At 51.7% G+C, this 12784-nt stretch overlaps 1 protein-coding gene across 4 annotated transcripts in view; it reads left to right on the forward strand.

Moving 5' to 3' along the window:
- The window catches only part of ets1 (v-ets avian erythroblastosis virus E26 oncogene homolog 1), a 37739-nt gene that overhangs the window by 7105 nt on the left and 17850 nt on the right, over positions 1–12784 (forward strand). The window contains exon 1 of one of the 4 annotated variants that reach the window (XM_076050016.1): positions 7027–7437. The exons of the other annotated variants lie outside the window; for them this stretch is intronic. Within the exon in view, the coding sequence (XP_075906131.1) occupies positions 7371–7437 (67 nt within the window). The 5' untranslated portion in view covers positions 7027–7370. Of the gene's footprint in view, positions 1–7026; positions 7438–12784 lie in introns of those variants that run through there. 4 annotated transcript variants of the gene reach the window in all.

Here is a 12784-nt window from a genome sequence, read left to right on the forward strand (position 1 = left end):
CTCGGGCTCGGAGGCGGGTGGAGCCGTTGCTCTTGACTCATCTCTGTCAAACTGCCGCTTTTTTTCATCTTTCTTCTTGGCGAGCGTCGTGAATAATTTGGTTTAAAGGCAGCCGCGCGGCAGGCCAACTGGTTTCAACTGTGCAAAGAGGCCTCACGCTGTAGAAACTCAGGAGTCAGTACTTGTCAGAAGCTGACAGTTGACCTTTATGTCGACTTTGCAGGTCAGGCAGTCAACAACCCTAAGAATTAGACCTCCTAATTTGACAGCTAGACAAACAGAGATGCACACAGCAGTCCGACGTGACATCCAGCTTCTCGCAGGACGCGGGAGCTGCTTGGCCGCTGTGACCATGAAATGTGCAGCGCGTGAGAAAAAAAGGGAGCAGCGGGGAGCAGATGTGAAGCGGGGATGTTAAAGGCCCATTGCGTGTTTTGGCCGTGGGCCCAGTGTCACACACTGCGCTTCCTGACGACGGCCATGCCATGGTGCTGTTTACACTGAGCCAGCGGCTCTCTGCGCTGTCAGGCCGCCTGATGACTTCCATTGTGGAAATCTACTCAATGTGTACGTGTGTGTGTGCGCGCGTGTGTGTGTGTGTGTGTGTGTGTGGGGGGGGGTCTGAGGGTTGTGTGTATTGTAAGAATTTATTTCTGTACATATTCCCTCCACTAACATCCTGCAGACGCGCACTCCATTCATTAAATTCACACCCTGCAGTGGTCTGTGTGTGTGTGTGTAGGTGTGTGCATCCTCCCATTCAGGAAGACACGCACACACACACACACACGCTCATGCACGCGCACACACACAGACACTCACTCCCAGGCACTCATGAGTTCACTGTACATTTAAACATGCCCTCCCATTTCGTACACACAGGCACAGCTGTGATCTGGCACTCAGGGACCACTGGCCTGTTTTATTTGATGTGATTTGACAGCTGGACAGTTGGTGGGAGGGGCCTGGGGGTGCGGGGGTGGAGAGTGGGAGGAGTACAGTTTAAGACGTCGGGGGGGGTCGCATAAGTGGCGGGATAAGGAGAGGAGCAGGAGGAACTGATATGTGGAGCCTTGAATGAGGAGGGGAGGGGGTGAGAAGAAGGTGGAGGGGCGTGGGCGTGTTCGGGGGGGGGGGGTGAGGAGGGCGAGGGGGTGTTCCTCCGCCTCTGATGAGGGGCACGTCCTCACGGGCGCAGGCCCATTTTTTATTTCTAAAAGTAAACAGGCAGGCCGCGGGGGTCTGGGGGGTTATGGGAAAGGAGGAAACAGTGATGCTAATCAGCGCTGCGCACACTTCCCCCCCCCCACCCTCCGTCCGTCCCTCCCCCCTCCTCTCCCCTCCCCTCCTCTCCCAACAATAAAACAAAACAAGAGAGGGAGGGAGGAGGGGGCACGGAAAAGCGACAGACAACTGCAGAGGACTGCCACCGTCCTCCAGCTGAACTGCAGCGTGTGATGACAGCGGAGGGAAAAACACCATCGCTGCTGCTGCTGCTGCTGCTGCTGCTGCCGCTGCTGCTGCTGCTGCTGTTGCTGCTGTTGCTGGTTTCTGCCTCTCAGTTGAAACATCTTCGGCTGCAGAACCCGGGCAGATATGCACTGGAAACTTCCCTTTCTCAGAGTTGTTACAAGTTTAATTTCTAGGAAGTGTCAGCCTGTGCGCGTACTTCCTCCCGATAGCTTGATGACTAATCACAAACCACTTCAGTTTACAGAACACGGCGTTCTGACGCGCCCGCCCGCCCGCCCGCCGGTGATGCAACAGCCGCGGCTCCTCGGCAGCGAAAAAACCTGACAGAGAAGCTCTCGGTGTTGTAACGTGTACGTCACGGCCTCGGCAGTCTGTTCGTCAAATGAGTATGAACGTTTTTGTTTTTTTGTATTTCGTAGTTAAATGGAGTCCAAACCTCAGAGTGGAATCCTTTTGGGGACAACAAAAAGAAAAGGAAAAAAAATCAGATTTTTATTTTTCATTTTGCCCCACGCACTAAAACTGAGGCTGTTTTTTGGCCGCATGACAATCGCATGACTTTAAGGGGACCACGGTTTCGGATCATTTTTATCATTTTTCTCTGAACACCAGGGGTACCCGTGGTGCAGCATGACTGTAGCAGTCAGTAGCTGCGTTTCCATTAGACCTGGAATTGCGCAAAACCTAAATATCGCAAAGAAATAAAAATAAATCTGTAAATGGAAACACATAAACTTCACACCTAAACTTCACACCGGTCTGATTTTGAGAATTGCTTTTTGAATTGCGCAACACTTTCTGAAAAAAACTGGATCCAGCGAAAGAACCAAGATATGAACTTTTCTCTGGTGTGGGAAGATCCATGAGAGGAGAGAGAGTTGGGTTTTTTTTTTGCCCCAAAGTGAATACTTCAAAAAAAAAGGGGCCCTTTAAATCAGCGCCATTGTCACTTTTATTATGACGTATAAGTGAAGAGCACGGCCTCTCTTTCTGCGGCTAGCTTTAGCTGAGTGGTAACAGGGGAGGGAGGGCAAGATGAGACCAGGGAGGTCTGGTGGTGGTGGTGGTGGTGGTGGTGGTGGGGGGGAGGCTAGAGGGAGGAGGGGGAGGGGGCGTAATTGAATTATCTGCACAATGGAGTGATGGGGGGCACGTGGTGCCGCTAATGGAGGGAGAGATGTCCTTTTGAGCGAAGCTAATTGTTCAGAAAAGAGCTGAGCCTTTGTTCAGGGAGGCCCCGCCACTCTCCCAGCGCACTTACATGCATGCACACAATTTGTCAGGCGGAGTGCACGGAGGCACACACACACACGCACGCACGCACGCACAGTCACCGTCAGAGGAGGTTTTTGGAATGTGAGAGGAAGATGCACGCGCACACACACTAGCACTAACTCACGCGCACGTAACTCGTGTGCACTCACAGTGTCACACACACGCACACACACACACACACACACACACACGCACACACACACACACACACACACACAGCGGAGCCTCTGATCTCTGCAGGAGTGCATTCAGCCTGTGGCACCTTCAAGCAGCAGCCACCGCAGAGAGACAGACAGACAGACAGACAGACAGACAGACAGAGTCGAGGCTGGACGCAGCAGCAGACGCAGCAACAAGGAGCCCACTGTTTTACTGTCGCGCTGTCTGCTCCCTTCCTCACACTCTCCCCGTCGCCGTCTGCTCTGTGAACGAGTGGCTGATTGATGACACGCTAAATGCCCTTCATTCACTCCGCGCATCCGAAATCTTTACAGGGGGGCCCGAGCGCCACAGTCTGGCATCCTGCGTTTCACACATTAGGCTCTCAGAGCGGGAGAGAGACAGAGTGCCACCTGAAACACTTAGAGGGCCCAAATTCAGCCACATTCTTTCTACCATTAATCTATGTCAGAGATCTGTACTTCCTCTGTCAGCTCCAGTTTTAATTACTTTTGCATGTAGGAAGTGTGTGTGTGTGTGTGTGTGTGTGTGTGTGTGTGTGTGTGTGTGTGTGTGTGTGTGTGGAATTTAGAATTGAAATATTATGAGTATGCAACACTATTTACAATAATGATAATAATAACACTAATTATATGGATTTTGCATGTACATTTGTGGAAACAATATAGAAAGATGCACTTGCAATATTTTTGCTCTGCCTTGTTTTTGACCACATTGCAAATATGCAGGTGGTCCAACAATTCCGGCAGTAAAAAGCTAAAACCCAGGATTTTTTGCTGGAGGCTGTAAACAGAGGGCTAAATTGGCTGTTTTCTATCATCTGTTATCTAGCATGTTTAGGGTAATCAAGTGTGTGAGTTACAAAACTGGAGTCATATGAAGTTTCCAAGGGGAAACAACTTTGCAACTTTGTGTTTCTCTACGGGGTCGTCAGACGCCTACAGACAAATATCCACTGAGCCGTTCAAGCGGCTGCGAATCCACTCATCTCTCAGTTAACTCCCTGACAAGTGGCAGGTGCGGCGGTCACGTAGGAGCGTCACAGAACTGGCAGACGGCACAGATGTGGCGATGAGTGCGAGCGAGCGAGCGAGCGAGCGAGCGAGGCGGCAGCGTGCGGGAAAGAGAGCGCTGCGCCTCGGCTGGAGGTGTTCCGCCGCGAAACAGCGAAACCATGTCAAAACCATGGCAACTGGGTTTTCCGGGCGAAGGTAGACGGAGGTAGACGGCGAAACCCAAAGTGGAGCTGCTGGATGGAGGACGTGTGATTCCCTCCCCGTGTGACACGCAGAGCGGCTGCCCGATTCATCAGCGCCACACAATTAACAATCACTGTGTCAGTGTCGGAAACAACACAGTTTGCTTCAACAATGGCTGGTTTTTTTTTTCTGCCTTGTTCTTTGCGTATTGTTCTTTGCGTATTGTGCAAAATATTTTGACACGACAGGTCACAGTCCTGCTAGTTTTTTTGTTTGTTTGTTTTTTTTTGCGAATAAATGGTTTTTCGGAGCCCTTTGAAAAAAAAATAGAATAAAAAAAAAATGTCCCCGGGGTCGTTGTACAACAAGCTGTGGAAAACAGTTTAAAAAAATACAGGTCAACACTCCAAGAAGCAGATCTGTAACAGATGCTTCAAGGCAGCATGGATATTTTTGAAGTTATTAAGTGTCAGTCTGGCACAAACTCATAAATTGCTCGTTAAAAAGTAAAATAAATCGAAAAGTGTTTTCGTTCCATTACTGCATGAGAGGGAACAAATAAAGAAAGAGAGAAAAGGGTACAAGCAGAGTGGAAAACCAAAGTGTGACGCCAGCCCTGATATTAGTCAGCGGCGCCATTAAACTCCTAATGGCCGCCCTCGGGCGCACTGTCCTTTTAAGAAGAGATACCAGGGAGTTCATTAAGAGAAAACAAAGAGGTCCAGTCACACACACACACACACACACACACACACACACACGCATACAAGCAGCGAGGAGAGCGACCGACTGGCCGAGACGAAGTGAGAGGTAGGCCACGCCCCCTCCCGCCCCCCCGCAGCCACTCTCCGCCTCCTCCATCAGCCCATCCCAGCCGCTGATGGGAGCTCCTCTGGCCGCAGCACTCATCCCAGCCCAGGCTCCTATCAGGCCAGTGAAATCTGATCTGACTGGGGAGGCTAATGGAAGTAGCACCGGTTTTTAAAAATCCATGTTTGATCAATACACTCTGGCTCGTCGGCCTCCGTTCACACACACACACACACACACACACACACACACACACACACACACACACACACATACACACGCACACAGCAGGAGATTGTGTTTTCTCGCTGCTGTGACTTAGGTCAAATGCCTGGAGGAGAGAAAAAAAGGAGCCAATAGTTTTTTTTTTTTATGAATGTTGTGATTGCTTTGATTTAATTTTAGCATTTTCACAGCGACTGACTGACCCCTCGCCCCCCCCCCCCAAAAAAAAAAAAAAAAAAAATCCTCACAAGACACAACACAGATGTCCAGAAGTGGACACTCCCTATGTCACTGACATCAGCAACACAGATTGTCCCAGCTTAACGACCTCAAACAGAAAGTGAACCGCCTGGTTGGTTCACGGGCATTTTAGTCGCATCTTTGAGTCTTACATCAGTTCCTAATCTGTAATCTGATATTCTGATAGTGGAGGAGGAGGCTGTGTCTGTGTGTGTGTGTGTGTGTGGGGCTCATTCAGAGTTGAGGCTTGCCGCGATGCCTCATTGTCCAGTGCTTGCGTCTCTTGTCTTTGTCCTCCTTCAGTGGAAGAGCAAATTCCTGATTTGATTTCCCAGCAGGGCATGGACATCGTTTCTGATGATTGCAGATACAAGAATAGACAACAACAAAGTATTTCATGGAGGACAATACAATGTATTCAGGCCAAACTGACAGTGTTGTTGTTTTGTCGTTGTTTTTTAAACAGTTTTTCTTGATGATCTGCATTTATTCTTTTGGAAAATTGCAAACAAAAAGTCACATGATTGAGAAAGATGTTGCTGCAGCATAGCTGAGAAACTAGAAACTCAAAGCCGGGCTGATGTCAATAGATGCCCCCCCCCCCCTTTTATTGATTGGCACAAGACGAGCAGGAAATAGTCGGAGGTGTTTACGAGTGCGAGCTACACGTTACGAGGAAGCTTTAACCCCGAGAGCGCAGACAGTCAGGACTGAAATTCAGCAAAATGCCAAACCAAAGACAGACACCTCGGCAACCTGCTCACATACAACAATAGGGAGGCTAAAATCTTCCATATGGGCACAAATCAAATTCATACTACGTGGACATATGCTAATACAGACAGGCTTTGCGTGTCTGACTTGATGGGTTTTAATTGTTGTACATTTGGAAATGGTAGGAATATATTTCAGCATTTCTAGCATCAAACTAAATAAATTGATATTTGAAAATGTACTGTCAAAATAGTGTAAAACAAATGATACATATTCTCTACTCTAGAAAAGACATACACCCCCCCCCCCCCACCCCCCATAAAAAAAATAAGCTTGTATCCGTTTCAGTCTGGCTTTTACAGCAACACCACTTAGTTCCCGTCCTACAATGATGGCGACAACAACAACAACAACAACAACAACAACAACATCTCACTGAGGTAATGCTCCCCCCCCAAGTTTACACTTGTCGAGCTTATGGTAAGGTTGCGGACAGCTGTGTTGTCCCCTGTCATGAGTAAAGTTGTGTTTTTTTCCCTCCGACTTGGCAGCTAGCAAGTGTTTCTCATGCCTGTAAAACTTCAATCATTTGCGGGAACATAACTGGGCCCGATGACGTGGTGGTCTTGGCACTTTGGTGGGTTCTCACAGCTACAGACACACAGTGGGCTGTGTGTGTGTGTGTGAGAGAGAGAGAGAGAGAGAGAGAGAGAGAGAGAGAGAGTCTGTGAGTCTGTGTGTGTGAGAGAGAGAGAATAGAGAGAAAGAGAGAGAGAGAGACAAGGGTTAAGAAGAGCAGTTGTAATTGAATTGTGAATCAAGCGGCAGGGCAAAGCTCCAAGCCCCGCCCCCTTTCGCTGTCGACGCGCTCCGGCGCTGCGTAACGCCACGCCCATCGGCACAGATAGAGAGGAAGGAGTGTGTGTGTATGAGTGAGTGAGAAAGAACGAGGAAAAGAGGGAGTGTGTGTACATGCGCCGGAGAGGGGGACAGAGAGAAAATAAGTTTGGCGAAGAAGTGACTGAACATTTTTTATTTCATTTTTTTTTTTTTTTAGTTTGGCTTCTAGTTTTTTTTTTCTATTTTGCCTTTAAACATTTTGCCTGAGAGGCGAAGTCGAACCAAACCGGAGCCCCTAAAGTGAGAACCGGGAGATTTCCCCCCCACCCCCCCGCACTCCACCTTGTCTGTGTGTGTTACTGGGAGCTGTTGGAAGACCGGAGGGTCGCGGCGTGAACAAGTCCCGCTGATCCGATGATCATGACGGCGGCTGTCGACATGAAACCGACGTTAACCATCATAAAGGCTGAAAAGATGGACGGTGAGTAGCGGAGGCGGCGGCGGCTGCGTCTCTTTTTGAATGAGTGTGTGTGTGTGTGTGTGTGTGTGTGTGTGTGTGTGTGTGTGTGTGTGTGTGCTTGCGCGCGCTCGTCCGTTTGCGTGCGTTTCTCCCCGAAGCCTCGCGGCGCTGGTTCATTTCGGGAGGTGACAGATCGCCTCGGATCCCCCCCCCCCCCCCGCGCGGCTGCAACAGCACCGGCTGGAGACGCACGCAGCCACGCCGGGAGGCTAGAGGCTCTCACGGGCGCGCGCTGTCATCCGCCGCGCGCGTGCGCCTCCCTGTGTTTTGACTTGAGCGGATCACGCTGCTACGCGAGCCGCCGAGTCATCATCATCATCATCATCATCATCATCATCACCAGCCCCTCAAGTCCAAGACCTGCTGCTGCTGCTGGCGCGAGGAGTCGATAATGTGTGCGTGTGTGCGTGTTAGTTTGCGCGTTGTCATGCGGCTCGGACGTCACGTTGCCCCGCGGCGCTTCTTATTGTTTCTTTCCGTTTGTTTGTGTGTGAAGGAGGCTGCGAGGAGTTGATGTCGGCTCTGGTCATGCGCGGCTCGGATGAACTATTGATGACACGCTCTGCTGCTGCTCAGATGTTCAGCCATAACCCTCCCTTTCATCCAGCTTTGATCTCACTGGGGGAGAGCGTGCGTGCGTGTGCGTGTGCGCGCGCGTGTGTGTGTGTAGGGGGGGTCTTTCCTCTCCTCTCTCCTCTCCTCACCTTCCTCCCCTCCATCACCCACCTCAGCCCCTGACGGCACCACACCAGGCGAGAGGCAGAGGCCCATTGAGACTCCTAATCACATTACCCCCCCCCCCCCCCCCCTCTAGACCCTCCCCCACCCTCGGCCTCCCCAGTTCCTCCTCACCCGGAGCGGTTTGGGAAGGGTGAGGAGGACTGAGGCTGTGACTCTCTGACCCGGCCTTAAAACTTCTTCTTCTTCTTCTTCTTCTTCTTCTTCTTCTTCTCCTCCTTCTTGGGTTCAGCAGGCAGGAACGCCCAGAGCTGTCAGCGATATGTGTGGTTTCACTTCTCGCTTTTCTTTTTTCTTTTTCAGCCTGAGCCACGCTTGCACACGGTGGCATGTTTGGATCATTTGCATTCGGCGGCTTTTGTGCACCATATGATACCACCACCACCCTCTCACACACACACACACACACACACACACCGCTGAGCTTCTGAGGTCGTTCTGCTGCTGGCGGTTGAGCGGCTGCAGAGCAACAAGCGGCGCCCGTGTGCATCACAGAAACTTGACGCCGCCTTGCTTGCCTCGACCCCGCTAAGCGGCGGCGACTCACCACATTTATCAGCCCATCCTTGGGTACATACGTTTGCGTGGCTTTCATACACACGCAAATCACCAAAAAAAAAGAAAAAAAGAAAAAAGGAGTTGCCAATGAGTAGCCTGGTTTCGCTGAGCCATATCTTGAGACTCTCGAGCTGCTGCTCTCACTCACCCTGGTGCTGAGCAGGTGTTGTCAACTTCACACAAACGCATATCCAGTCCACATCTTGTAACACGCACACACACACACACACACACACACACTTTGGTGGGTGCACCCGTGTTTTTTCCGCCGAGCGCCGGCCAGGGCTGTCCCCGATGCCGCCGAGCAGCAGCCTTGAAGCTCTGGCGTTGTGCAGCCACGCACAAGAGCGGCCGCGGCCTCCTCTGCTTACATCTCGTGGAGAACAGATAAGTGCTCCATACAAAGCCAGAGCACATTTATTGATATGTCAGAATTTTGAATGGCGCAGCTGTCCCAGAGGACGAGGCTGCCGGGGCCCCTTTTCACAACCACCAGAGCGCCGGCATTGTGAGCGCTGGAAATGATGTTGTTTCCTTTTTGTGTGTGTTTTTCGTTTTTTTTTTTTTTTTTTAACCTTCCCGTCTCCGAAACACCTGCTCGGACACGCCGGACACGCACCCTTGACTGCAACCCACCTCACCAGTTTGTTTGCTTTTCCTTCCTGCGACTGAAGTGCAGCTCGTGTCGGCTTACTCAAGGCCTGAGGTAATTCCTCTGTAAGCGCTCGCACGCTGTCAGGGTCAGAGGTGCACCCAAACAAGGTGTCCCGCTTCCCCCCCCCCCCCCCTCTTTTCTTCCCCCCTCCGCTCACAGCTAAAGTAGCGGGTTCCCGAGTCGGCCCGCAGTTTGGTCCTGGTAGCTTATTATTGGAAGTGTAAGTCAACCAAAACAAACTGTCGATCCGAGATAAGGAAGGGCAGGGGCGGGGGCGGGGGCGGGGAGCGTTGCTTCATGGAGAAGGTGTTGGAATTCCATATTGCGCAACGTGAAAGCACAAGCAAGCAAAAGTTTCGTTCCGCGCATATTTTGATTGAGTAATGTTCTCGACTTGCATTTTTTTTTTTTTTTTTTGTTCTCACGCAGTTATGCAAGGCAAGGCTCTCGAAAACCCGAGACGCTCGTTAATAATTCACGACTGGGGTGTTTTTTCGCTGCTCTGGTCCTGCTCTGCTCTGCCCTCGGCAGGCCTGAGAGGTCAGGGTTCAGCGGCTGACAGGAATGTTTTTTTTGCGAGCATGCCCCGTCGGCTGGCACAAGGGGAATGTGATTTTTTTTCAGTGTACTTTTTTTTGGGGGGGAAGGCCGCCCTGCCTTTTTATCTGATGGAAAGGCAAACAGCGGTGTTTGGTCGTGGCTGGCATGCCCTGACGCTGCCACCGCAGGCCCTTATAAGGTGCCGCATCCCTTCCCGTCCCATCCAGTCCAGTCCCGTCCAGTCCCGTCCCGTCCCGTCCCACGCTGTGCTGCACTGCGCTGCGCTGCGGTATGCAAACACCAGCGTGCCGGGGCCGCAGCACCGCTGCCGGTGACTCGCCGCCTTTCATTCTCTGAGGTTCCTCCCGTGCTGAGGTGTGCGGCTCCGCTCGCCCCGGCAGAACAGAGCCTCGTTATAAGCCCCCCCGCCCCTCCCCGCCTCAGTGTGTCGGTGTCAGCACTCCTTCAGCGCCGGCCGCCGCGGCTCTAACGTGTGCCAGTGTTTGAGCCGCCTGGCAGCTGTGCAAACACTGTTTGGGTGATCCTGCCCTCGCTTAATGTGGCCGCCGCCGACCAATCGGGGTTTCCAAGCAGGCCCTGCCTGTGTTTTTCATCCCAGCGTCTCTGGTGTGGCTGGATTAGCGGGGTCCAGTGACCGGGGCCTCACCTTCACGCCGCTGGCTCGGCTGTTTGAGCAGGTAGCGGCTCCCTGAAGGGGCCGCCTGTGTGTTTTCCAGAATTGCCTCGTCTCGGAAGCCTCGGCCGAGCTGTTGGGCCGTTGCCCCCTCGTGTTGTTACATCAGCTGGGTTATTCCCTTCCCCACTCCCTTCCTCCCCCACCTCCCTCCCCCAGATATCCAGTCAGTGTTTCATTCATGTGCTCTATTGCCCGTTATAAGGAAGGAAAAAAAAAAAGTAAACAATTACGCTGCGTGGGTCCCAAGTGTGAGCACGCCTGGGAGGTTAGTCATAAAAGTGAGGCGTGTTTCGCGGCAGATTCAGCAGGCTAAATGGTAAGCATATGGCAGGAGGGGTGGGGAGGGGGAGGGGGAGGGAGGTAGGGGAGGGGAGGCTGGCGGCGCCGCCAGGCATCATGGAGACGTTCCAAGGTGTGGTCAGCGCGGTGCTGTTTGGGGAAAAAAAGAAAGAAAAGAGAGAAAGTCGTCTAACGAGGGATTAAAACGATTGGGTGCAATCAGCCTGTTTGTCATTGGGAACACACTCAAGGATTTTCTCCCTCCGACTCCGAGAAGCCGGGAACACTTGACGAGCTCTTTTATGTAACGGACGACTCCTCTTCTCGCCACCCACTCAAACACTCCCTCCTCCTGCTCCCACTGTCTCTCTGCCGGCCACATGAGCTTCCCCTCATGGCGCCTCGATGCTGCCGTGTTCCGGTGAGTTGCTCCGTCCTGAGTCACGGCGCCGGGCGCCTGCAGCACGGCACGCCACTGGTTGCCAATCTCTGCCTCATGTTGTTGTTTTTTTTTCCCTTTTTTTTTTTTTCCCACCCTCACTCTCGCTGCGGTTCCAGCCTGACCGTGAACTCACTGCCACCCCACTTGTCCCAACATTGACTCTGTTGCCATATCTGTGTCGTGCTTCCACACTCAGGTTTTCCCATAAAGGGGATGGAAAGTGTCCTACTTTAGCGGAACACGCTGCTTTTAGAACTCCTGAGTCCTGAGACCAGCGGGTCTGCTCCGGCGTCGACCCACTTCACTGCGCGCTGCTTTTGCAACAGAGTCGGCGATTTGCACTGGATGTATCAGGGTTGCAATAAAGCGCCGGCACGCCCACGCAGCAGGGTGATAAAGAAGGGTGTGTTTTGCGTGGGCGGGCGGGCAGGCGGCCGTGTCTCTGTCTGTAGGTGCAACTCAGCTCATCGCGAGTCGTTGCGCCAGAGTGACACTGACCTGACCTGAGACACATGGGTGTGTGTGTGTGTGTGTGTGTGTGTGTGTGTGTGTGTGTGTGTGTGTGTGTTAGTTAGTAAAGGTACCAAGAGTGGTAGTGGAAACAGTCGGTCCACTTTTTTTTGAACAGCACCGCAGTTTGTTTAACTAAAAGAAAAATAACAAATGAGTGTTTTGAGACTCGACGCGGCGCGACCGAAGAAAACTTCATGACACTCGACTCCATTGTCCAGATTTTTTTCCGCGCTTCCACGCGGCGAGAAGTCGATTTGAAACGCACATCAGCCTCAGGAATGCAATTGAGCTGCTGGGAGTGGGAGGGGTATAAAATCCACATCGCCCATTTAATCACGGCAACGTCGTTTGGGTTTTGTGAATGTGTCAATGTTCTGTTGGCGGTGGCTCCCTCCTAAAAAAAAAAAAAAAAAACACTACTTGTTTGTTTTACGCATCCAGTCAACCACGAAACACGTCTGACTGAGTCACAGAGGTAGAGTTTTACAAGATATGGTCATCGCTGTCATCATGAGCAGTCACATTATCGAGTGGAACAGCACGATATCCCCTGAAGTCCAGTCATTCTTTGATGGACTGAGTCATCACGTGTGTGTGTGTGTGTGTGTGTGTGTGTGTGTGTGTGTGTGTGTGTGTGTGTGTGTGTGTGTGTGTGTGTGTGTGTGTGTGTGTGTGTGTGTGTGTGTGTGTGTGTGTGTGTGGAAAGAGCAGAGCAAGGCAGAGAGATAAGGAAGAAGAGGTGAACACAAGTTTACACATCAGTGCTGGCAAGCACACGTTTTGGAAATCGCTTCCATCTCTCGTTGCAACACACTTGTAACTTCCCTGTCCGAAAAAAAAAGAACAAGTCAAATCGCAATCCCGCATCAGTCAAGTCAGCCAGAGT

This window comes from Nelusetta ayraudi, unplaced genomic scaffold (genome assembly GCF_046127955.1).
Source record: "Nelusetta ayraudi isolate G7.1 ecotype Tasmania unplaced genomic scaffold, CSIRO-AGI_Nayr_v1 ptg000120l, whole genome shotgun sequence".
Lineage (NCBI taxonomy): Eukaryota > Metazoa > Chordata > Actinopteri > Tetraodontiformes > Monacanthidae > Nelusetta > Nelusetta ayraudi.